General features: G+C 46.7%; 2 protein-coding genes across 2 annotated transcripts; one reads left to right on the top strand and one right to left on the bottom strand.

The window, feature by feature from the left end:
* Positions 1 to 1470: 1470 nt before the first annotated feature.
* On the top strand, positions 1471 to 4789 carry DEFB124 (defensin beta 124). The gene is made up of 2 exons (XM_019826691.2): positions 1471 to 2157; positions 4582 to 4789. The coding sequence occupies exons 1-2, from the start codon at positions 2100 to 2102 to the stop codon at positions 4734 to 4736; spliced, it is 213 nt and encodes a 70-aa protein (XP_019682250.1). The 5' UTR covers positions 1471 to 2099; the 3' UTR covers positions 4737 to 4789.
* Positions 4790 to 17355: 12566 nt separating this feature from the next.
* On the bottom strand, positions 17356 to 26063 carry DEFB123 (defensin beta 123). Its single transcript, XM_003983689.6, has 2 exons — positions 25847 to 26063; positions 17356 to 17593 (listed from the first exon to the last, which is right to left on the bottom strand). Exons 1-2 carry the CDS (start codon positions 25902 to 25904, stop codon positions 17400 to 17402), a joined length of 252 nt encoding a protein of 83 aa, XP_003983738.1. The 5' UTR covers positions 25905 to 26063; the 3' UTR covers positions 17356 to 17399.
* Positions 26064 to 26310: the final 247 nt, after the last annotated feature.

Raw genomic sequence — 26310 nt, forward strand, 5'->3', positions numbered from 1 at the left:
GCTTACCTGGCCCCGGGAATCAGGTTTCTGCCTCGAAACCCACTGTCCCTTTCTTTCACCGCCGTGGCTTAGAAAAAAAAAAAAAAAATCTTCCTAGGCACTTGAAGGAGAGAGACACTGTGATGCTGATAGAGTAGAGCTGTTGGCTATAGGGAACTGGTGATTTGGGCCATCCAAGGGGCTAGGATCCAGGCTCTTTGGGCAGGGTGCTTCCTTTGAGATCATGAGGGACTGGGGAGGGCAGGTTTGTGTGTGGGGCCACGCAGAGCAGGCTGTACTTGTGGGTGGAGCTCATTGTCATGGCTGAGGGGGTCCAGGTGTGCAGCTCAGAGCAACTCCCACAGCAGCCTGTAGATTAGCTCAGCCCCGCAGGGCTCTGGGCAGACGCTGAGCCCCCTCATGTCTGTGCTCTGTGCTCTGGCCTTCTGAGAGTCCCTTTCCCTACCTACAAGATGGGCTGTGACTGATGTCATGTCGCACATTGTCTGGGAGTGAGGCAACTTGGTTTCCAGTCCCAGCTCTGTGGCTCAATTGCTGTACGGCCTTGAGCAACACACCTCCTTTCTTGAGGTTTCAGTTTCTTTATTTCACAGTGATATCTGGACAGGTTACACAACGCTTACAGCCTGAGCTTGGCATTCAAGGCCCCTCGTGCTCTGGCTCCTATCCTCTGCAGGGCCGTTTCCAATCTCTCCTCCTAATGAGCCCCTCTCTGGCCATGCCCCACTCTTTCAGGTACATTCTGTTCCTTCTGCCTGGAATTCTGTTTCTGCTATTCCTCTCTCAAGAGGCAACTCAGATGCCTGGGTAGGACACTGTTCTAAGCTGTTTGCACATATGGTGTCAGTGGTCCTCAAATTTTAGCTGTGCATTAGAATCATTTGGAGGCTTGTTAATCCACAGCTTGCTGGGACCTGCACCCAGAGCTTTTGATGCAGCAGGTTTGGGCAGAGCGTGAGGATTTGCATTTCTTTTTTTTTAGAAATGTTTTTATTTGTTTTTGAGACAGAGAGAGACAGAGCATGAGCGGGGGAGTGGCAGAGAGAGAGGGAGACACAGAATCCCAAGCGGGCTCCAGGCTCTGAGCGGTCAGCACAGAGCCCGACGCGGGGCTCGAACTCATGGAGTGTGAGATCATTGGAGTGTGAGATCATGACCTGAGCTGAAGTCGGCCGCTCAACGGACTGAGCCACCCAGGCGCCCCAAGGACTTGCATTTCTTTTTTTTTTTTTTTTTAATTTTTTTTTTCAACATTTTTATTTATTTTTGGGACAGAGAGAGACAGAGCATGAATGGGGGAGGGGCAGAGAGAGTGGGAGACACAGAATTGGAAACAGGCTCCAGGCTCCGAGCCATCAGCCCAGAGCCTGACGCGGGGCTCGAACTCACGGACCGCGAGATGGTGACCTGGCTGAAGTCGGACGCTTAACCGACTGCGCCACCCAGGCGCCCCAAGGACTTGCATTTCTAACAAGCCCCAGGTATTGCTGCTGTATGCTGGTGTGGGTATCACACTTCGAGAACCGTTGTACTATTTTGCTTAATCCTCTAAATGAGCTAGGTAGCCATTCGTCTCTGTGAGGTCAGTACTGTTAGTCTTTCCATTTTCCAAGTGGTCTAAATACATGCTTGTTTGAAAGGGTTAGTGAGTTCTGGCCCGTGTATTTAGCCTTGCAAGGGGGGCCTGTCATCATTTCCTCGATGACCGCCTGAGGCTCAGAGAGGTGACATGATTTGTCCAAGGTAGCACAGCGATTAGAGGGAGACGCTGGCATTGAACCAGGTTTCTCTGAAGCCCCACCTTTCCCCACCCTCTCAGGTGGAGAGGATGTCTAGCTTCTGACCTCAGACATCGCTTCAGGAAATCCTGTCCGTAGCTTCAGAGCTCAGCAATCTCTGGCAGGTATGGCCGACCAGTTCCCCACATAGCTGGCTGAGATCCAGTTATAGCCTCAGGACCACAGAGCCCCGGCCTCCCACTTAGGTCTCCTGCTGCCCACGCTCCTGCCTTGATCTGCAGCCCGATAAAGGCTGGGCCGCAGGCAGCAGGGCTCAGTAAGCCTGGCTCCTTTGGTGGCCTCCCCAGAAGCCCTGTGGCCATGACGCAGCTGCTTCTGCTGACTGTGGCCCTCCTGGTCCTGGGTCATGTGCCACCAGGTAACATCACCTGTGTGTGTGTGTGTGTGTGTGTGTGTGTGCAGAAATGAGGGAGAGCCTCCCAGATTCTGGGGGACAGAGGAGGCCTAGACCAGTGATTGAGTTCTGGCCCCCCCACTGAGTTGCTGGGCACCTTAGGGCAGCTTTCTAAGTCAGTCTGCACCTCAGTTTCCTAATCTTTAAAATGGGACTCACTCGACAAATATGTATCTGAAAAACATTTACTGTGTCCCAGCACTATGACAACCGCTGGGAGAGGAAAAAAACGTCCTTGCTTTCATGGGGCTGATAATTTTAGACAGAAAAGAACCAAATAAGCACATCATGTGTCAGGTGGTGGTAAGTGCTAAGCAGCATAGAAGCAGGACAAGGGGTTAGGGCGGTGTGTGCATGTTGGGGAGGATGGGAGAGCTGATGGGGAGGGTCACGGGAGGCCCTGCGTGGTTGTTTGTTTTTGTTTTTTGAAAACCTTGAAATTTACATGAAAGTGGAGAGACCAACACAAGAAACAAGGTGAGTTAACGAGAACCATTTTATTACGGAAAAATGTAAACATATGCAAAAATAGAGACTAATGTAATGATGTAAGTTTTCAAAAGAAACCGTATTTTAGAATATGCCAAACGCAAATAAAAGATAGTATAAAAACCCTCTGTGTATCATCACCCAACCTCAGCAATTTATTTGTTTTTCTTTATTTGTTTTTTAAGGTTTATTTATTTTTGAGAGAGAGAGAGAGCGAGAGGGCAGGGGAGGGGCAGAGAGAGAGGGAGACACAGAATCCGAAGCAGGCTCCAGGCTCTGAGCTGTCAGCACAGAGCCTGACACGGAGCTTGAACTCACGGACCGCGAGATCATGACCCGAGCCGAAGTCGGACACTTAACCGACTGAGCCACCCAGACGCCCCTTTAACGATTTTGTATATAAGGTCGGCTTGAGCGGAGATCTGACTACAGTGAGAATATAAAGAAGATCTTTACAAGCAGCAGGAGGCAGAAGAATGACGGGGGTGTCTGAAGAGCAGTGAGGGGGCCAGCGTGGCTGGAGTGGGGGGTACCAGGAGAGAAGTGGAGCAAGGGTGGCGGGGAATACAGACCATGTAGGAGGAAACAGCACCTCTGGGTCTCAGGGTCACTGGAAGGTCAAGATGTGATGATGTGTCAAGAGCAGTTGTAGGAGGGGTGCCTGGGTGGCGCAGTCGGTTAGGCGTCCGACTTCAGCCAGGTCACGATCTCGTGGTCCATGAGTTCGAGCCCCGCGTCAGGCTCTGGGCTGATGGCTCGGAGCCTGGAGCCTGTTTCCGATTCTGTGTCTCCCTCTCTCTCTGCCCCTCCCCTGTTCATGCTCTGTCTCTCTCTGTCCCAAAAATAAATAAACGTTGAAAAAAAAATTAAAAAAAAAAAAGAGTGGTTGTAGGAACCGCCCTCACCTGGGGGTCAGGGGCTCGGGTTCCTGTTCCAGACCCAGCGCTTACTGGCTGGGAAAAGTTGGGTGAGTCCCTTTCTTGATCCATAAAATGAGAGGGTTGGCCTCCAATGAGTCCTGGTTGCCCCCCCCCCCCCCACCGGAAGCTGTCATTCTGATAATCTCCCTTTCCATTTATTGAGTATTTACTGTGTGCCAGGCACTGTGCTAAAATGATTAAATCCCTTATAACTGCCCCCCTGAAAGGGAGTTATACAGCTGAGGAACCTGAGGCCTCCTAGAGGACCTTAGGGGGGCACAGGACGCATTCCTCCAAAGCCCTACCTTTTCCATAGCCCATGGGTAGAAATTCCTCCACTAACATTAAATGGATCCATATGTGTGAGGCAGTTTATGCTATGGTTATAAGTGGACTCTAGAGCCTTATTACCTGGGTTTGAATCTTGGCCCTGCTCCTTAATGACTCTCTAAACTTGGGCAAGGTTGTTAATCTTTCTGTGCCTCAGTTTCCTCCCCTGTATCACAGGGATCATAATAAGACCAACCATAATTGTACAGTGTTGTTATGAAAAGCGCTTAGAGTGTACCTGGGGTGTGGGTTAACCTGGACAAGAAATTAGTTTCCAACTTGTAACCAGTGGTCTAACTTGTGATCTATAGGCTAACCTGGACTGAAATCTGTGGGCTCATTTGTAACTAGTTGTCTCATCCGTGACTAGTGGTCTGGTCTGTTGCCTCTAGTCTAACCTGTGGTCAGAGTTCATGTCCTGTCGCCTCAGTTATGACCTGTGGGATGTCGTATGACCAGTCACCTAACACAACGACCAGAGAGCTAAACGGTGACTTGTGATCTCACCTGGGTCCTGCGGCCTAACTTGTGGACAGTGGTCTGATCTGTGACCTGTGGCCTAACCCTTGATCTATGGTCAAACCTGTGAACAGTGGTCTAACCTGCAACCCATGGGCTGCTCTGTGACCTGTGGTCTTCCTCTGCATAGGGAGAAGTGAATTCAAGCGGTGCTGGAAAGGCCAAGGGGCCTGCCGAACTTACTGTACCAGGCATGAAACCTACATGCACATGTGCCCAGATGCCTCCCTGTGCTGTGTCGCCTATGGAATCAGGCCTCTGCCCTCTAAGACTGAACCTGTGTAGCTGGTTCTGGGCTGACACCCTTGCTGTCCAATAAACACCTGCTGCTGCCCGTCTCCTCTTGCTTGCTCACCACCCTGCCACCCTCATGCTGGGGATGTGGGGGTGGGCGAGGTCCCGTATGGGAGGGATAGAGGGTTGGTTGGTGGAGGGAGGGGAGGTGCCCGGGGAGAGTGGGTATTAATGACTGTTGTAAATGGTTCCGGTCCTGCCTCTATCCCTTCCACTCTGTCCAACTCGGGAAAGATTACTCAATCTCTGTAAGCCTCCTGGGTCTCCTCATCCGTGAAATGGGGATAAATTATAATATCATGAGATTTGGAATTTATAGAAGGAATGCCAAAAAAAAGTAGAGTTAATAGTAATAATATCAGCTAATAATAATAATGAGTTAATTATAGTAAGGATTAATAATGGTAGAGTTAATACACTTTGGCATTCACAATGAGTTGGTGCATTTGGCTTGAAAGGCAGGCCCCCCGAGAGAGCAAAAGGATTTCTCTACGTTCCTTCATCTCCTATTTTAGCACCTCAAGGGCCTGCCCAGGTGAAAAAGACCACGGATTTTATGAAAGCAGTTTTTGCATACACAGGGAAAGCTGAGCGAGGAGAAGTCAACCTCGGCCAGGCCCGGGGATCGGTGAGCACGGAAGACAGGTAGAAAACAGGAGCAGAGGCAGGGCGGTGGTCCAGCAGACTTTGCCCTGCATCAGGATTGCCTCTGGCTGAAAAAACAGAGAGCTCAACTTGCATGGGCTTATCTGCCGTTAGACAGCAACCACGTCTAGGTTGGGGGGCAAGCATCTTGGGATCCTCTCTGGTCACATAAGGCTACCAAAACTTCAGGCACAACATCCTTGTTTAAAGCAGGAAGCAGGGGGAGGGTTGGATTGAGCTAGTTTCTCATCTTTACCAGGAGAGCAAAAACTGTCTCTGGTCCCCCTCCCCAGCAGACTTCTGCTTCCTTCTCATGAGCCAGACCTGGGTCACATGGCTACGCCTGGTGTAAGGGAGGCTGGGATTTGAGTGCTTCAGCCTCTATAGTAGACGTCCTGGGGGTGGGGGAAGGAAGAGGGGAATGACCCCCAGTGGTGACCCACCTTCCCCTGGGGCAGAGCCCAGAAAGGGCAGGCACGTTCAATAAGTTGAGGGGAACGCCAGTGACGGAGGGGGGCTCTTATCCACCGTCCTTTGAGACTTTCCAGAGAAGTTCAGGTAGTCTTGGAGTAAGGAAAGGACCCTGCTTGCCCTGGCTAAGAACAGTGGTGACATTCCAGAATACTTAATGTCATCAGGAGGGATGCTGAGCCTCAGGGCTGGAGCAGTCTTGGAGACGGCCTGCCGTGTTAACCCTTTAGTTTCTGGTATGACAGGGACCTGGGAATGTGCCAGAGGCAGCTGGAGCAGAGGAGGGGATACTGAAGGGTCTTGGGCAACAGCTCTTTACCAACCAGGAGGGAAGCACTGAATTATTTTAATAGCAAAGCCTACCACCTGAGTATCAGTCCTGCCTCTGTAGCCCCTTAGTTTCTGGGTGAACTAGACATTGAACCGATGGCCAGGGACCTGTTTTAGGACCCAATGTGGTAGGGACGAGGTGGGCCTGGTGTCAGCCTAGAAAGAGAACAAGAACCCCAGAGCTGGCCACAGAACCACAGAGAGCTACTGTGAGGCGACATTAGCCAGTATGATGAGTCAGCGGGAGGCCAGACCAGTTCACCAGCAACCAGCTGTATCTGGAAAGCCAGTGGATGCTTTCAGTGACATCCCCATCCCAGCAGATGCCCGCTGGCCCCCGACCACTGAATCTCCTCACCCTTAGCCCAACCGTCATATATGGGAGGAGCAGGGGAGGAAAGGAGGAATCTGAGAGCCTGAGCAAATTACACCGGAGAGGCTGAGTCTCTCCGAATTCAAGAAACCTCAAGAGACTATTTAACTTGTTGAATGAGACCAAGTTTTAAACTGGGTTGAGCTAAATTTAGTTCCCCACTCTGACCCCTCCCCTCTCCGTTGTTCCACAAAGTAAAGCTATGTTGGTTGTTTTTTGTGCTTTTTTTTAATTTATTTTTTTTATTTTTTTGGGTTTTTTTTATTTATTTTTTTTTTTGCACAGTCCCAGACACGGTGTGAGGGAATTTGTGACCTTGTTGCAGTGTAGACGGCGATGATTTGGGGGAGTGAGGAGTCAGATTCAAGTTCATTTTCCAGCTGTGTCACGGACAGGCCACGGGGGCCGTGTGATCAGGGCAGGTCACTTCCTGTGTCTGATGTCAGAATTCTTCTCTGCAAAATGGGCATAATCACTCTTAAGGGGGCGGCTGGTAGGGGGGTTCAGGTGAGATCATCCGGTACTTTGTAAGTGCTCAGTAAATAAAATACTGCCGTTGCCATCACTTCTACTGAGCCAGAGGCACGCCGCTGGCCTTCTTGTCCACGGTATTTCAGACTTCAGAAAATGTGCAGGAACAGCACAAAGGATTCCCATAGATCCTTCACCTGGTCTTTCCAAATATTAACATTTTATCTTATCATTTCCTCTCTCTCTCTGTGTATATAAAAATATATAATATTTATATATATAAGTATATATATATATTTATATAATTTTTATATTTATATATTTATATAAATATATATAATTATATTTATATAATTTATATAATATATAAATATATATAAATAAATATAAATATATATAATATAATATATATAAGTATATGTAATATATAAATATATATTAATATATTATATATAATTTATATAAATAAAAATATATAATTATATATATAAATATAAATTTATATATAAAATTATATATTTTATCAGACATGATCCCCTTTAGGCCTAAATACTTCAGAGGGTTCTTCCTAAAAACAAAGGCATTTTCTTTTTTTTTTTTTAATTTTTTTTTTCAATGTTTATTTATTTTTGGGACAGAGAGAGACAGAGCATGAACGGGGGAGGCGCAGAGAGAGAGGGAGACACAGAATCGGAAACAGGCTCCAGGCTCTGAGCCATCAGCCCAGAGCCCGACGCGGGGCTCGAACTCACGGACCGCGAGATGGTGACCTGGCTGAAGTCGGACGCTTAACCGACTGCGCCACCCAGGCGCCCCAAAGGCATTTTCTTATATAACCGCAGTACAGTTCTAAAAATCAGCACGTTAACATCGACAAAGTTCCACTGTCTAATCTTCAGATCTTATTCAGCTTTTACCAGCTATTCCAAAAAAGTCCTTTAGAGCAACACAGAACCCCCGGATCACACATTACATTCAGCTGTCAGGTTTCTTGGATCTCCTTTAACCTGGAACAGTGCTTCAGTCTTTCATGCCGTTGACGTTTTTGAGGAGTCCAGGCCAGTCACTTTGGGGAATGTCCCTCCGTTGGAGTTTGTCCGATGTTTGCTCATGATTGGATTCAGCTTTTGCATTTTTGAATGTTTATTTTTGAGAGAGAGAGAGAGACAGAGCGTGAGCAGGGGAGGGGCAGAGAGAGAGGGAGACACCGAATCCGAAGCAGGCTCCAGGCTCCGAGCCATCAGCACAGAGCCCCATGCAGGGCTTGAACTCACGAACCGCGAGATCATCACCTGAGCCGAAGTCGGACGCTCAACCGACCGAGCCGCCCAGGCGCCCCTCAGCTCCTGCATTCTTGCCAGGACTACTACAGCAGGGATGCTGTGTCCCTCTCAGAGCGTTATGTCAGAGGCAGCCATCATCTTTCTGAGGGCTGAACCAAGACGAAACAGACTAGTTTTCTAGAGCTCACACCTCACAGGCACATGGCTGATCCCCACCCAGCACCCTAACAGACCATCATCGAAGCCTACATCCCACCTCCAAAGTCATATAGATGCCTCTAACAGGCCAAGGAGACAAGGCAATTCTAGGGTGGAAGATTCCTCAAGATACTTCACGGATGAGGCTCCCAAGCTCAGAGAGGGAAAGTGACTTGTCCGAAGCTACACAGCTCCTGAGGCACAGAGAGGGGACTTGGACTTAAATCTTCGGACTGTAGGTCAAGGCTCTCTCTGAGACAGAACAGTAGCCGCACTTCGGTAGGACAGGCCATCGTGAAGGAGAAGCTTTGGAAGGAAGAGCGCTCCCTGGCCCTGGAGGGGTGCAAGGTGAGCCAGGTGAGTGGAGGATGCTGGAGAAGGGATTTTTGTGATGCAGTGGCCTTCAGAAGTACTATTTCAGGACACTCCCCAAAGAGTTGTTGACACAGAATCTGAAACAGGCTCCAGGCTCTGAGCTGTCAGCACAGAGCCCGATGCGGGGCTCGAACTCATGGACTGTGAGATCATGACCTGAGCCAAAGTTGGATGCTCAACCGACTGAGCCACACAGGCGCCCCTCTTTTTCTTTTTTTAAATGTTTATTTATTTTGAGAGAGAGAGACAGAGAGAGAGAGAGAGAATGGTGGGAGGGAGAGCAGAGAGAGGGAGAGAGAGAATCCCAAGCAGGCTCAACGCTGTTAGCGCAGAGCCCGACCCGGGGCTCAATGCCGCGAGCCTCGAGATCATGACCTGAGCCAAAATCAAGAGTCAGACGCTTCACCAACTGAGCCACCCAGGCGCCCCAATAACTTTTTCTAACTGTAAGAGTGACATATGTTCATTGGAGAAAAGTTAGAGAACAGAGAAGTGCAAATAAGAAAGTAAAAATCATCCGTATTTTCACTAGGCACAACTACCCACAAATAAAAAAGCATGTGAAATGTGACTTGCAAATAAAATGGAATCAAACTGCATATATTTTTTGGTGTCTTTTTTTTTTTTTTACTTACCGATTTATCACAATATATCATGAGAATTTCCATATGTGCTTAGTCTTGCAAAACAAGATTTTTAGCACTAAAATGCCTCCCAAAATATCTTAAAAATTTTCCGACTTTTACCACTTGAATAGAATGGTTAGAACACATTGTGGGAAAATAAAACATAGATGAGCTTCAAAATATTTACCACTCTCATAATCCCTGTTAGCTTTTGCTTCATACATTCTCAGGATGGAGATACCTCCATATTTTTTAAAAGTTACAAACCTGTGTGTGTGTGTGTGTGCACGCGCATCTATTATATTATATATAGTGTATGTACTATTCATATATATAATATATATTATGTTATATAATATATATATTATATAATACATATATAATATATAATATTAGCATATATATTATATACGTATATAATACATATAATATTATATGTAATATATATAATATAACATAATATATATATTATGTTTACATATATTTGCATATATATATATGCATTTTCACGGAGATTCTTCTATTAGAGATTAGAAGAATCTCTTGTTCTGCTGACAGGTGGATTCCTTTGGGCTTACAAGAAAGGAAAAAATAAGGGAGTTACAAAGATAGGTACTATTGGGGGTTCAGGGTAAGATTTGGTGACTCCCCACTCCCTTCCCCACCTGGATTTTCAATGTCGAGTGGAAATTCTTATTGTGCCAGGGCTACCTCGAAGTGGGAGAGCCAGGCAACAATCACATATGGCCCAAATTATCCTTGACAATGGCTCAGGAGGGCACTGTTTTGAAGACTGGTATACATTGTGAACTTTCTTCCATCAATGGAACACATCATGTTTCTCTGGTGATACACCAACGGAAGTTATTGGTTATGTTTAGGGGATATTTTCTTTTTAAAAAAAAATAGAAAAATAGACTTTATTTTTTTTTTAATGTTTATTTACTTTTGAGAGAGAGAGGGGAGTGGAGGGGTAGAGAGAAGACATAGAATCCAAAGCGGGCTCCAGACTGAGCTCTCATCATGGAGCTCAGTGCGGCTTGAACTCATGAACGAACTCACGAACGGTGAGATCATGACTTGAGCCAAAGTCAGATGTCAGATGCCCAACCAACTGAGCCAGCCCGGTGCCCCCCAAATTAGACTTTATTTTTTTAAATGTTCGTTTTATTTATGGATTTATGGATTTATTTAGATTTCTTTAATTTTTTTTAGAGAGAGAGAGCGTGAGTGGGGGAGAGGGGCAGAGAGAGAGAGAAAGAGAGAGAACCTCAGTGTGGTGCCTGATGCAGGGGCTCTATCCCACGACCCTGGGATCACGACCTGAGCCAAAATCAAGAGTCGGTTGCTCAACCGACTGAGCCACCCAGGTGCCCTTATTTATCTATTTTTATAAGATTTAATTTTTTTTACATTAATCTCTACCCCCAACATGGGGTTCGAACCCACAACCCTGAGATCAAGAGTCACATGCTCTACCCATTGGAACAGACAGGTGCCGCTTATAATTTATGTTTTAATTGAAGTACTGTTGATACACAATGTTACATTAGTTTCAGGTATACAGCATAATGATTGGACACCTCTATACGTTATGATGTGCTCACACGACTACCATCTGTCACCATGCAGTGCTGTTATAATACCATTGTACTCTACATCCTATAGAGTACCTGTTATCAATGGGCCATTTCTTTCTGTTGAAAAGAACTATCTCTTCACAGTGGAATCACACGACACAGCCTGATGCCTTCATTACCACATGCTTTTCCTGCATGGGAGTTGAGACAATTCCCATGTCTCATTCACACAGCCACTGGCTCAAGGAGGGATTCTTCTGGTTTATTTGGGCTGCTATTGCTCACATTTGCAATACATGTATTTGACAAAGGACCCGTTTCCAGAATAGATGAAGAGCTCCTACCAACCAGCAGGAAAAAGGCAATCTCATTATATAGTGGGCAAATATTGAAACGGACATTTTCCAAAAGAAGGTATACCAATGGCCAGTAAGCCCATGAAAAGATGCTCAAAATCATTGGGCATCAGGGAAATGCAAATTAAAACCACAATGGGATACCGTTATACGTTCACCAGAATGATTTAAAAAAACCAAACAATGGACTATAGTGGGTGTTGGTGAAGATATGGAGCAACTGGAATGCTAATACCTTACTGATGGGAATGTAACACGGACAACCCCTTTGGAAAAACAGTTGCAGAGTTACTTATAAAATTAAATAGAAATATGTATCTACAAAGACTTCTCTATTAATGTTTGTAGCAGCTTTATTTATAATGTCCCATAACTGGAAACAATCCAAATGTCCAGTAAGTGGATGGATAAATTGAATTACAGTCATACAGTACAATACTAACAATAAACAAAAATAATAACAATATACTGATACAACATGAATTAATCTCAAAAACATTATGTTAAGCAAAAGAAGCCACATGCAAAGATAAACATACTGAATGACTCTTTATACAACGTTCAGAAAGGCAAAACTAGGTTGATTTAGAAAGTAAGAAAAAAAAAGTAAGAAAAAAATTTTAAAAACCCCGGAAACAACGTACTTCTTCCTCTCTTTTATTCTGAGCACACTCAGTTAAATTTCCGTAATTGATCTGGGCTTATGATGTAGCTCTATCTGTCTCACAAAGAACAGACACTCCAGAAAGAACTCTGTTAATGGCAGATCGACGATTCTCAATGGGAAGATACTGCCCTCTAGGGGTTATTTTTGGAATTTTCTGTTTTTTTGTTTTTGTTTTTGTTTTTGTTCTTGTTTTTTGATTGTCAAAATTAATGGAGTCCTTAGTATCTTGGAGACCCGGGATGCAGGAGGGCATGCAATGTGTGTGACGGTCTTGGAAAACGAAGTATTGACCCATTTCCCAAACAAAATTCAAATGTTCCGCTAGACATTTATGCAGGTGAGAAACCCATTTATGATTCTCCGAGCCCAGACTCTAAGGCTGTTTCACAAGTGTTTTCTGCACATTGAATTTTCCTGGAATGAAACTACTGTGTAAATCAAGGAATGACTATACTTTGTTCCAGTTAGAACTTTACCCAAGTTGTTTACCGTTTTTGGAAAGTCAGGATACAGATAGCAAACACTTGGGGTAGTATCTGAATTGTGCATATGGAGGCTGCATTTGTAGCTTTTGCACTCAGGCTGTGTATAGGTACAAGATCTGACATATTTCATTATGTCTTCAAGGGTATTTATACATCAAAATACATATTACTATAAAATAGTCTCTTTTCCCCTTTATATTATAGTTACAGGGCTTCATTTGATTTTTTTTTTCTTGAAATTATGTGAGCAGATAGGTTACAATATTTCAGTATTTTTTTAGGGGGCGCTACAAAATATTTATTATAAAAAGAAGCATTGGGTCTAGGAGGACGCGGTGAACGGTGAGCCCTCACCAATAGGTTAGTGCAACCTCATGAGGGGATAGAGGGAGGGGGCCCCGGCCCTACCCTTCTTCAAGAATTCCTCCAGGAAGACACGCATTGCATTGGTGTCTATTTCCCCCTAAGGCTAGGGGCTGGCTGTGCTTCACAAAGGAAAAGCAGACTATTCCTCCCTATAGAAGTTTCTAGCAAGAATACATGGAAATGTGAATACGTGGAACGCTGCATGACCCATCCATTTACACTCTTGTAACCCCGCTCACAGCCTGGATGAAGTGACAGTCCTGTGCAGAACCGGGAGACTCCTCTCCTCCATGCCCCAGACATAGCCGATTGGACAAGAGGTGGGCACCTTCCCAAACCAACCTAATCCCCGAGGCTGGCCAGCGACCTACGGGGTGGATTGGTACAAAGGGATTAACTGCATCAGTGAGATTCCGTTCCAGGAATTTTGGAACAGAATTGGGAAATACAGAGAATAAGCAGTTTATAACTGGAGCGGAAGCTGAAAGGGAGTGGGTGGTGGGAAGGGGGTGGGTTAGGCATAATCCGAGGAAGCAGAAGCTAAGAGTAAATAAAAGCGATTGGAAGAAAGGCAGACAAATCCTCCCCTTTAACACATAAATTGTTCCTGAACTTGTGTGTACTGTGCGTTTTAAGTTTATTTATTTTGAGGGAGAGAGAGAGAGAGAGAGAGAGAATCCCAAGCATGGTGCCTGCTTGAAAGTGCAAGCCTCAAGCTCATGAACCTTGAGATCATGACCTGAGCCGAAATCAAGTGTTGGAAGCTTAACTGTCTGAGCCACCCAGGCGCCCCATGAACTTGTGTTTTTTTTTTTTTAATTTTTTCAACATTTATTTATTTTTGGGACAGAGAGAGACACAGCATGAACGGGGGAGGGGCAGAGAGAGAGGGAGACACAGATACGGAAACAGGCTCCAGGCTCTGAGCCATCAGCCCAGAGCCTGAGGCGGGGCTCGAACTCCCGGACCGCGAGATCGTGACCTGGCTGAAGTTGGACGCTTAACCGACTGCGCCACCCAGGCGCCCCCCACGAACTTGTGTTTTAAACACGAACATCGAAATATTGTGTGGCCTATCACATTGCCTCCCAAATCTCCTCTGGTAGCTCTCTTCCCTTGCACACCAGGCGTTAGCCACATGGTCATTCTTTCAGCCTCTGGAACAAGCCACCTGCTGGCACAAAGGCCTAGGCGCATGCTGTTCTACCTGGAATCTTCTTAGGCAAACCTGCTCTCCACTCTTTGCAAGCATGGCTTGTCATCCTGCAGATCCCAGGTTAAATGCCACCTCCTCAGAGAGAGTCACTCTGACAGCTCGCAGAGGTCCACCTCCCTCGTGAGCCCCTCATCCCTTGTTCTAAATCACTGCCCTCTTCATAGCCCTTACCACCACATGCAATTATGAATTTATTTCTTGTTTCATGCCTTTTCCCTCTGCAGGTTGTAGACTCTATGATGACAAAGTTCACGTTTGTTTTATTTGCTACCGTGTAACTAGACTAACCTGGAGCCCGACGCAGGGCTCGAACTCACGAACCGTGAGATCGTGACCTGAGCGGAAGTCGGACGCTCAACCGACTGAGCCACCCAGGCGCCCCAGCAAATATTTATTATATGACTGAATGAACAAGTGAATATATGCTTTATGGGAATTATGGTTCAGTAGATCTAACACATGGTAAAAAAAAAAAACAAAACACCAAAACCTTAGTTTCACAACAATTTAGATGCAATTTTCAATGATACATTTCCAGCATCGCGTGCATGTTCATTAGTTTTGCTCTGTTTCTTCCTAATTTGAATCCGCGGTCCAGTGAGCATGTGGTTGAGGCTCAGACTTCGCTGATCTGGCGTGCCTCATGATTTCCGTTGCCTTCTCAACTATCGTCAGCTCAGGTGCCCGCTGCACTTCCCTAGTATCAACACTCTGCTTCCATGAATTCAACTAATATTTATTGCATACCTACTGTGTACCAGGCATTATTCTAACTATTGAGGATTCAGCAGCCGACAAAACAGATAAATTCCTGCCGTGGGGAAAAACCCTTTTGCTGAGCTGCCTTAGTGGAGAGTCATGGCTTCTCATTTAAATTCATAGACCCAAAGGCCCTTGACCGAAATGGAGGCTGGGTCCCTTTGAGGAAGGACTCTGTAACAATGCCACAAGCACATACTGAAAATCTTTCTTCAGGCCAAGGGCACCTGTGGCCATTGGCCAGAGGGATTATATATCTGGGAAAGGCAGTACCGTTTCTGAATTGACTCTAATAACTAGGGACCCAAAATGCCATCCATCAAAATTGGAGGATGTATGGAGGTCAGATGGTACAGACTTTTTCGATCCAAGAATACCTCGTGGTTTGTCTGGTTTCTTTCATTCGGCATAATTATTTGGAGAACATCCATGGTGTAGCATGTATCAATAGTTCGTTGCTTTTTATTGCCGAGTAGTATTCCATTGTATGGATATACCACAACTTGTTGATCCATTCACCTGTTGATGGACATTTAGAGTGTTTCTGGTTTGGGACTATTACAAACAAAGCTGCTGTGAACAATTGCATACAAGTCTTTGTGTGGACATATGCTTTCTTTTCTCCTGGGTAAATACCTAGGTGTTGAATGGTTGGATCATATGGTACATTAACCTTTTTGAGAAACTGTCCAGTGTTTTCTTTTTTTTTTTTAATTTTTTTTTCAACGTTTATTTATTTTTGGGACAGAGAGAGACAGAGCATGAATGGGGGAGGGGCAGAGAGAGAGGGAGACACAGAATCGGAAACAGGCTCCAGGCTCTGAGCCATCAGCCCAGAGCCCGACGCGGGGCTCGAACTCACGGACCGCGAGATCGTGACCTGGCTGAAGTCGGACGCTTAACCGACTGTGCCACCCAGGCGCCCCTGTCCAGTCTTTTCAAAGTGGTTGCACTATTTTACATTCCCATGGTATAATTTTCACATATTTTCTTCTCTAGGTCCTCATGACAGATTTCTCTTTTCCTTTTTCTTCTGGTCTTAAAAAATTAAAAAAAAATTTTTTTAATGTTTATTTACTTTTGACAGGGAGAGACAGAATGGGAGTGGGGGAGGGGCAGAGAAAGAGGGAGACACAGAATCCTAAGCGGGCTCCAGCCTCTGAGCTGTCAGCACAGAGCCCAATGCAGGGCTTGAACCCACAAACCGCGAGATCCTGACCTGAGCCAAGGTCGGACACTTAACTGACTGAGCCACCCAGGTGCCCCTCTGGTCTTAAAAATTTTAAGGTACTTAATGTTCACAGATTTTATTTCCTTTTTTAAAAACTTGATTCTTATTTGAGACTCAGAAATCAAAAGAATATTAAAAAATATATAAAGATATTATAAAAATAATAAGACAACAAACATCTCTATACCTACCGTCCAGATAAAATGGTAGACTATTAGCATTACCCCTTCCAATTCTGGTATTCTTAGGGTTAACCATTTTCCTCAATTTGTGCTTTATTGATTGTTTTATCATCAGTGTCTATGCCCCTAGCAAAACATTTGCTAATGTGTGCACAATTTTAATCAAGTTCTAGAAAACGTTTTGTTAAAATTTTTATCAGACAGGACATCTGGGTGGCTCAGTTGGTTGAGTGACTGACTTTTGATTTTGGCTTGGGTCATGATCCCAGGGTGGTGGGATTGAGCCTCTCATTAGGCTCTGCGCTGATCGTGGAGGCTGCTTGGGATTCTCTCTCTCTCCCTCTGCCCCATTCTCCACTTGTGCTCTAAAATTAAAAAAAAATTTTTTTTAATGTTTATTTATTTTGAGAGAGAGAGAGAGAAAGCGAGCTGGTGAGAGGCAGAGAGAGAGAATCCCCAGCAGGCTCTGCACTCTGTCGGCACAGAGCCTGACATGGGGGTAGATCTTATGAACTGTGAGATCACGACCTGAACAAAAGTCAGGTTGGAGGCTTAACTGACTGAGCCACCCAACTTGGGGCTCAAACTCACAACCCTGAGATCAAGAGTCACACGCCCTACCGACTGAGCCAGCCAGGTGCCCCAACTATTTTTATTCTTGATGATGGGTCCTAGTTTCCTTCTTCTGTGAATGTCTTTTAATTGTGTTTTTAAACATGTAGTGTGTATTTATTTTTGAGACACACACACACACACACACACACACACAGTGTGGGTGGGGGAGGGGCAGAGAGAGAGGGAGACACAGAATCCGAAGCAGGCTCCAGGCTCTGAGCTGTCAGCACAGAGCCCGACGCGGGGTTTGAACCCACGGACCGCAAGATCGTGACCTGAGCCGAAGTCGGACGCTCCACCGACTGAGCCACCCAGGCGTCCCAATGATGAAAATATTTTGACGTCCTGGGCCTCCTGCAAACTAACAGGCAGACACAGAGATCAGCCACACATATTTATTGACAGAATTTAGGAATCTCCTGGGGTCAGACTGAGGGCAGCTTCATCTGTGTTTTCATGGCTTCAGGCTTCGAAGAACTTGACCACAGCTTTTCTCTTGGCTGGTACTTGGGCTTCACACAGCACAGTTTATTGTTTGTGCAGTAAACATAGATCCTTTCTTTCCTGGAGCATTTCTGGCGGCATTTGCCGTGAAGATTCCAGCATTTTTGGGTGCTGCCTGACACAAAAAAGAAAGAAGAATTGGGAGACAGCGTTAGTCCTGAGAAGCGCTATTAAAGCAGACCTGATAGAAGGTCCTCAGTTTCCCTTGCCTTTGACCTTAGCCTCCTTTTTTCTTTTTCTTTCCTTTTTTAAAAATGGTGCGAAAATACAAAGAACATGTAAAACCTGCCAGTTTAAGCATTTTATTTATTTTTATTTTTTTAAAGTTTGTTTATTTCTTTACATAATCTCCACACCCAACATGGGCTCGAACCCACGACCTTGAGATCAAGAGTCCTTGCTTGCTCCTCTGACTGAGCCAGTCAGGTGCACCCTCCCCACATCCCCAGCATTTTAAAGGGTACAGTTCCAGGGGCATTAAGTACATTCGCAATGTTGTGCAAACATGACCACCATCTAGTTCCAGAACTTTCTAATCATCTCAAAGAGAAACTCTGCACCCCTCTCCTCAGTCCCGGGCAACCACCAATTTGCCCTCCTCTCTATAGATTTGCCTACCGTGGATATTTTATGCCAATGGAATCATATGCAATGTGGCCTTTTGTGTCTGGCTTCTTTCACTCAGCATCATGTTTTCAAGGTTCATCCATATTGGCTGTTTTTTTGTTTTTGTTTTTATTTTTGGCTAACATTCCATCCCTCTCTTCATAATTCCATTCTTATTTTGTTTTGTTTTTGCCAAGTCCTATCATTAAGAAGGCAGTTGTACTTAGGTTTTTTTCTTTGATGTCGTCGAGTACACATGACATAAAGTCTACCCTCTTAACCATTTTTAAGTATACAAGCTGTTACAGTCACCCCATGTGCAGCCATCCCCACCATCCACCCCCGTAACTCTTTCCATCTTGTGAGACCGCAACTCTTACACTCATTAAACAGTAACTCCCATCTCTCCTCCCCCGGTGCCCCTGGCAACAACCCATCCATATTGTTTTCGGTGCCTTTCCTGGCCCAGAATCTTGACCAACCAACAAACTGCAAGGCTTACAAACACAGCTCTCGAAGTGTTCTGACAGTTTGGGGGGCACCAGCAGTTTGGGGGGCTGTTGTGATGGCACCAGCAGCCTCAACTTAGAGGCACACAAATCTGGAACAACTTTGCTATTCCAACCACAAGTTTTTGTTTGTTTGTTTTTAAGTTTTTATTTATATATTTTGAGAGAGAGAGAGAGCAAGCAGGGGAGGGGCAGAGAGAAAGGGAGACAGGGAATCCTAAGCAGCCTCCACACATCAGCACAGAGCCCCACGCAGGGCTCGAACTCACGAGATCACGATCTGAGCAGACGGCAAGAGTCGGATGCTTAACCCAGTGAGCCACCCAGGTGCTCCTTTAATTATCTTTTAAAATTTCTTTTGAACCTTGAACAAACTGCCACCACAAGAACCGGGTTCTGAAAAAGTCTATTGAGAGAAATCTGTCGTGTTACGGAGACCCGAAGACGGGTACCTGGTGTTTCTAGACTATCTGAAATGGAGCTTGGGGGAAAATGGGACCCATCACAGTAAAGAAAACTTATAAACTATTCTAAGACAACATGTGGAGAAGTTTTAACTGATTATGAGGGTAGCTTTAGTATATGTCCCACCTGCCAGCTTCATAACCCTGGAAAAACAGGAAAAGTGGGACATGAAAAGGACCCATTGTCTCAGGGACTCTTTATACAGCCCCCTAGATCTCAAGCATCTGAATATGGACTCACTATTCTCCGCCTTTTCTGTGAAGGACTAGATGCTTTTTCTTGCCAGAAGGCAACAGCGTTTCCTGTGACTAAACACACTTGTAGTTTGTCTTTTCCTATTTGAGAAACCCTATTTGCCTGTCTAATGACCAGAGTGTTCTTTTTACTGGGACTTTAATTAAGGAATGGTAATTTTGCCAAAAATCACGCCGCCCTTATCATTTCTCAACCCTCATAAGAAATAGAAAGGACTCAACATAAATTAAAATGAAAACCTGCTAAACTGACAGAAGACTTCATAAGGTCTTGAAAGCCTAAGAGACTCATAATTTGTTCGTGGGTCTAAGGTTTATTGTTTCCTCCCCCAGAGAATCGTAAAGGGCCACAATGTGTTGCCCAGGTCTTTTCCCTTTCCTTGCCGCACAGCTGGATTAAGCTGGAACAATTTATTGCCTTTTTAAATGTTTATTTATTTTTGAGAAAGAGAGAGAGGGAGAGAGACAGAGAGACAGACAGAGCATGAGCAGGGGAGGGGCAGAGAGAGAGAGAGAGAGGGAGACACAGAATCCGAAGCAGGCTCCAGGCTCCGAGCTGTTAACACAGAGCCCGACGTGGGGCTCGAACCCGCGAATCGTGAGATCATGACCTGAGCTGAAGTCGGACGCTTAACGGACTGAACCACCCAAGCGCCCCCGATTTATTGCCTTTTTATCAGGAGTCAAACTCTCGCTCTTGACCTCAGTGGTTGGGGATGAGTACACTTGTCTGTAACACATCCGTTCTCATGTGGTGATGGAGAGCTGGAACACTTGGAACCAAGCTAACTTGGCTCACCAGCACTGGGGGTAGGTTTCATGCTATGGCAATTTCTAGAGCAACAGTCTACTGGAGAAGTTCAGTGGAGTGCCTGAGTCTTGCACGTGCTCATTCGGGAAGTCACCTGAGCCGCTGACAATGTCACTAAAAATAATTCCATAGTCACTTGATGATCCTAGGAATTCCAGAAAACTGTTGTCCACCATCAGCTGGCATTAGACATCATCTTTCCATGTGAGGAAGCCACATGCACATTTCCCAGAAACTTTTCTAGTGTGTGTGTGTGTGTGTGTGTGTGTAAATGCATCCACGTAGGCAACCAACCAAAGCTGAACAATATAGTGTGACCTCTGGGACCCATGAATTTGCTTCTGGTGGCTTTTCCTGGGTATTACCAATAAGACTCTGGTCCTGGGTGCACTCTTCTGTTAGTGATGCGTTTTCTCCTGATAGGAACACCACTCATTAAGTGTGCCCTATCATGTCTAAGTAAGACCCCTTTGAATAGGCACTATTAATATGAACTCATGAGGTATTTTATATGTATTCAGTGTGTTGATTTTCCCAATTGGCTCTGTCTAGTGAAAAGATGTGAAATGAAGGACCCATTTAATAGCACTGAATACCTTTAGCAACTAGATCATGGTTCTGAAATACCATTTTTCTACTAAAAAAAAAAAAAAAAGTCCGAGCTTCTCAAAAAAATGGAGAATTCAAGATCTGGGGCAAGAGTTGTACAAGATGAGCCTAGAATATCTTGTCACGCCAGATAACCAGTTATGAGCCAGTGAAACTGCTTTTTGTCACCTAACAAAAGGACAAAGTCTCAAATCACATCTGTCTGAAACTTTGTATTTGAAATCATATCGGCAAGACTGGAACATTCCATACTTTTCTGAGGAGACAGTCTTTCAACACAGAAAAGTAGCCTTGATTTCAGAGCCAAGGGCAGAGTGTCAGAGAAGGGGTTTCAGGATATGAAATTCCACATCTCTCTTAATTTTGTATTTTCCATGGAAATGGGACCCTGAATCCATTTCTCAGCCTCGGCCTGCTGTTAACTGCTTTGCACAAGAAGTCTATCAAACACTCCTTCACAGAGAAAGACAAATACCATATGATTTCGCTCATATGTGGAATTTAAGAAACAAAATAGATGAATATAGGTAAGGAAAAAAAAAAAGAGGGAGGCAAACCATAAGAGATTCTTAACTATAGAGAACAAATTGAGGGGAGATGGGGATGGGGATATGGGGGGTGGGCTAAATGGGTGATGGGCATTAAGGAGGGCACTTGTCGGGATGAGCACTGGGTGTTATACGTAAGTGACGAATCACTAAATTCTACTCGTGAAACCAACATTACCCTGTATGCTAACCAACGAGAGTTCGAATAAAAACTTGAAACAAAACAAAAACACAACTTCACTGACATTTTACCTCAACTCTGTCTTTCTCCTTAATCTTTAGAAACCCTAAACCTTTAGAAACCCAGAAAAACCGCCAAGCATTTATTCTTTCTTATGTAAGCTGTACCACTGAGTAACCAAAGAGTAGAGGATGAGTATCTTTATTATTTCAGCATAATAAATTTCCAGCTAACTAGTGACGATCACATAATAGAATGCCACCATGTTGCAATGCCCCAAAAATTAACGTAACTGGGCTTTGAGCATCAACTCAAAGTTACGAGCATCAGCTACAGTTTGCGCATTAACCGTAAATGTCACTAAAAGAGAGACAACCAAGATATCGTGTGCCTCCTGATGAAAGAACCTTATTAGCATCAAAAGTTTGCCAAAAATGATAGAACCTGAGCCTGGTCAAACCTCTGGAGCCACGTACCAATTTTCAGGAAATACAGAGGTCATAGGAATACACTGAACTTCACCTTGAGTATCAGCAAAATCTGTGCCGTGGGAAACCGTAGGTCAAATGACCCAACAGATAAGTTATAAAGACAAGAAAGGGATCTCAAGAAACACTGGATTTTCAAAGTGGGCGTGTCAAAAATAGGCTCTCTAGGGATGCATCCTTAGCAGGGGAAGTATACAGAAATGGCAAAGAATTATTTTAACTATTTTTTATTTATCTGTGTTTTTGAGAGACAGCGTGCATGTGCAGGGGCAGCGAGGGGGGATAAGGTAGAGAGAGAGGGAAGGAGAGAGAGAATCCCAAGCAGGTTCCATGCTGTCAGCACAGAGCCTGACGCGGGGCTCGATCTCACAAACTTGAGGTCGTGACCTGAGTCGAAATCAAGAGTCGGTTGCTTCACGGACTGAGTCACCCGGGCGCCTCTGGTTGTTACAACTCCTGGCGAGGGTGAGGGGAAAGGCGGCCTCGTACACTCTCTTTTGGCCTCTCTGGAGGCTACTTAGCAAAAAACTCAACAACATCTTAAAACCGTGCACAGTTTTTACCCAGCCATCTCCTTTCTAGATGTCTGTCCTAGGGAAATACTCACAGGTACAGACTGAGAAGCCGAGTCGCTCGAGATGCCACTCTAAACAAGTGAGAGATAGGTGCCTGCCCTCAGAGGACTTCCGGTTTAGCCACCAGATGTTTGATTGCCCAGGGTTGTAATGACAGTAATAAAGGAGGTGCTCTGGCTGCCGTGAGGAGAGATAATGTGGGTATCACAGAGGAAGTGTAGGCGACATGTCCCCCCGCCCCCGCCCAAACCTAATTTCTGCTGGGTTCTTGGGCTTTATAGGTATGTCCTGAATTTCCACTGAATTTCCAATCTCCTGAATTTCTTTATATATATGTCCTGAACCTAACTTTACTATTTTGAACACGTTAAAGTGGTATATATTTCATTCCCCTTTAATCATGAGACCCCCCCCCCCCTTGGTTGCCAAAAAGCAGAACCGGGCAGCTTCTGGGCTTTCGGGGAACGGGATGCAACAGAGATAGAATGGCAGTCCTTGTTTCGCTGAAATGAGATGAGTTGTTTTAGTTCATGGCAAGACAATGATCTCTAAAACCCAAATGTATCAGAAAGGGTCGGGGGTTCCAATTTCGAAGAGCTCCTTTAGATAGTAGGTGACCTGGTGGAGTCAGATAAAACCACCTGACCATAAGCCATGAGAGGTAAAGGCTGAGGGTCCAGCTAAAGAAACTTCCACCCAGTCTCTATTACTAGTAGGAAGTAGAGGGAAGTGCTCTCCCCAGGGGAAACTGGGTGCTTAAATCGACTTCGTGTGTCTCCCTTTGCTCTGCTGTGGCATAAAATAGATCCAGAAGACCCTCAAGTTGCCTTGTGTCTGTCTGGTGGAGATGCGAAAAAGAGGCTGAGGGCCTGAGGGACCTGCCAAGAGTAGCCCCTGATGCAGAAGGTGGTGCGTGCGAGGGGCGGACGGTCTAAACCTGGGGACCAGATTGAAGACAGCTGAGGTGAAGGGCTCAGTCGGTGGGGCTCTCGACAGGACCGAGGGCTTCCGTCAGCCATGGGATCCAGTACGCACAAGTGCCAGAACACTCCCTGGCCACTCAATGAGGGACCTTGTCCCCGAAGTCAATGAAGGCCTAGCACAGGGTTGCCTTGGTTCTTCATGCTCCTGCCCCAGGGCCTTTGCACTTGATATTCCCTTCAGCTTGAATGTTCTCCCCCACAAATCCACGTAGCTCACCCCTTGTCCTCCCTCAGATCGCAGTGAGCCATTTCGTGGGCACCCCTTTGAGATGGCAAACCTCCCTCCCCCTGGTACTGGCTATCCCCTCCGAGCCCATGCTGCTCATATACTGAGCAGCTGCCCTTACGTCTATTTCACTTACGTCTTTAAACCTTTTCTGCCTCCCTCAATGGAATGCGAGCTCAAGAGGACCAGAAATTTTGCTCACCTTGTTTTGTTCTGATTTGCTCACTGCTCCCCCCCCCCCCCAACCTATCACAGTGCCCAGGACATGAAATCCACTCAACCATGTTTACTGAATAAACCGATTAATTCCTTCATGACCTATCCCACCACCTTCTCCTAAACCCAGATGCCGTCCGAGGAAGGGGAGGGGGGAGGGCGGGACAGAAGAAGGAAGAAATGTTGCCAGACCGAGTAGTTAGTTGCTCAGAAGAGACTGCACTGACTTGGAAAGCCGTTTTCACCCCGAAAAGACGAGAACGAGTTGTTAAGTGCTGACGTTCGGCGCAGCCCCTGATGATGGGTCCTGCTCTTCGTGACTGTTCTGCCGGCGGGATGGGGGTTCCCGGGAAAACTCAGATGGGTTGTGGAAAATAAAGAAGCTGCACTGTGTCGCGCGCCGACGTTTCGGCGTGTTCCACGCGTGCCATTGTCGTAGCGGTTTGACAGAGGAGGAGGTTGAAATGCCGAGCAACCCATCCGCTTGCCGGAGGTCAGGGGGTTAGAAAGCGGTGGGGCATTCTCCCCCCCCCGGGGCATTCTCCCCCCCACCCCCACCCCGGTTCTGAGGCTTTCCTCTCTGCCCTGTGCCGCGTGGTGTGACAGACATTTGCCACCGGCAGATACAAGGGCTGAGGTCAGCTTGGCGGAGGAAATTCACATATTCTGGCTCTGCAGAAAGGTTAGGAGAAAGCCCGGGTGTGGGTAGAAGCTTCCGCAGGCTGGGCGGGAGGGGCCCCACAGCCAGGCTGGGGGTGGTCGAATGGGCACGTCTGACCATGGCCCCCCCCTCCCGTTAGCCTCCCCATGGCTCCCTCACCTGGCAGTCAAGGCCGGACCTGGACCTTGAATGCTTCCTCCACTTTCCCCCCGGCTGGGCCCCTAACCCACCCAACCGTGTGCCAGTTCCCTGAAGGCGCCACGCTCTCTCCCACGGCTGGACCTTCCGCATAAGCTGATTTCTGCCTGAGACGCCCTTTCTGCATCCTTCTCCTCGCCTTTCCCTTCTAATCTCCGCATACGTTTCGGGACACAGGGTACCCCTTCAGGAGGACTCTCCTGGCCCTCAGACTGGGCTGGCCCCTCCCATGTGCACCTCAGACCCTTAGAGCCCCTCTGTCTCATGTCACTTCGGATTGTGAATTCTCTTGTCTCTTGTCTCCCCTAGGGCCACGTCATTTATCTCTGTGGCCCTAGCGTCCGTCACAGGGGCAGCAACAGTGTGTGTGCGTTTTCCTCTCCGGTTAAGTGGTTGTGATCTTTACAAAGCCTAGATCGTTCTGGGGACTGTTTTGTAAAAGGTTGCCTTCTCCTCTTTCTCTTGCCCACCCTTTCCTTTTTTTTTTTTTCCCCTATATATGAAATTTATTGTCAAATCGGTTTCCATACAACACCCAGTGCTCATCCCAAAAGGTGCCCTCCTCCATGCCCATCACCCACCCTCCCCTCCCTCCCACCCCCCATCCACCCTCAGTTTGTTCTCAGTTTTTAAGAGTCTCTTATGCTTTGGCTCTCTCCCCCTCGAACCTCTTTTTTTTTTTTTTTTTTCCCTTCCCCTCCCCCATGGGTTCCTGTTAAGTTTCTCAGGATCCACGTAAGAGTGAAACCATATGGTATCTGTCTTTCTCTGTATTCTTGCCCCCTCCCCCCCTTTCCATTCTTTCTCACATGCCAGGCCACCCGCACCTGCTCCCGGGGAGAGAGAGCAGGGATGGATGGGGTGTCTGAGCAAGAAACTCTGGGTGTCTGGTTGGTACCTAAGATCTGGCACCTGCTGCCGGCCAGGGCGCCTCCTCCACGTGGTTCCAAAGGGAAGCTCCTGCGGCCAGGAGCCTGGGGACGCCGTGAGCCGGCCTCAGTCTCCACACCCTGCCCCTCCCCAAGAGGCCCAGGTTACCTGGAGTGACCTGGGACAGGAGCAGCAGGGCGGCCAGAGTCAGCGAGAGGAGCTTCATGGCTGGAAGTGGCCCAAGGTGAGGCTGCGGGCCCGATGCGACAGCAAAGCTAATGGGGCAGGGCTCCGGCCTCTCCGGCGGTCGGTCCCTCTGTTCAACCGGAAGGATGCCACCCGCACGTGCCCTCAGCCACCCACGGGTTCGGCCCCCGCGCTGCCCGAGCTCAGGGTGTGCAGCCACATACTAAGGGCTGGCAAGGTCAGCGGGGTGGGGGCGGGGAGGGGGGCAGGCAATCAGGTCCAGGGTCCTTCCAAGGGGCTCTAAACAACCCCACCCCCCCCAGCCCCCCCGCACCGAGGGCCGGCCAGGGGGCGCCACGCATGTGGAGCCCAGAGGGGCCGGGAAGGCCTCACAGAGAAGGTGGTGGCACCTGCAGAGGGGGTGCACCCGTGTCCCCGGCAGAGAA

Source organism: Felis catus, chromosome A3 (assembly GCF_018350175.1).
Source record: "Felis catus isolate Fca126 chromosome A3, F.catus_Fca126_mat1.0, whole genome shotgun sequence".
Taxonomy (NCBI): Eukaryota; Metazoa; Chordata; class Mammalia; order Carnivora; family Felidae; genus Felis; species Felis catus.

What these genes read in the sequence shown, in the direction of transcription:
- DEFB124 (XM_019826691.2), top strand. Translation starts at nt 2,100, where the DNA reads ATGACGCAGCTGCTTCTGCTGACTGTGGCCCTCCTGGTCCTGGGTCAT. An exon ending in CCTGGGTCATGTGCCACCAG is followed by an intron (nt 2,158 to 4,581) that starts GTAACATCACCT and finishes TCCTCTGCATAG; the next exon opens with GGAGAAGTGAATTCAAGCGG.
- DEFB123 (XM_003983689.6), bottom strand. Translation starts at nt 25,904, where the DNA reads ATGAAGCTCCTCTCGCTGACTCTGGCCGCCCTGCTGCTCCTGTCCCAG. An exon ending in CCTGTCCCAGGTCACTCCAG is followed by an intron (nt 17,594 to 25,846) that starts GTAACCTGGGCC and finishes TTTTTGTGTCAG; the next exon opens with GCAGCACCCAAAAATGCTGG.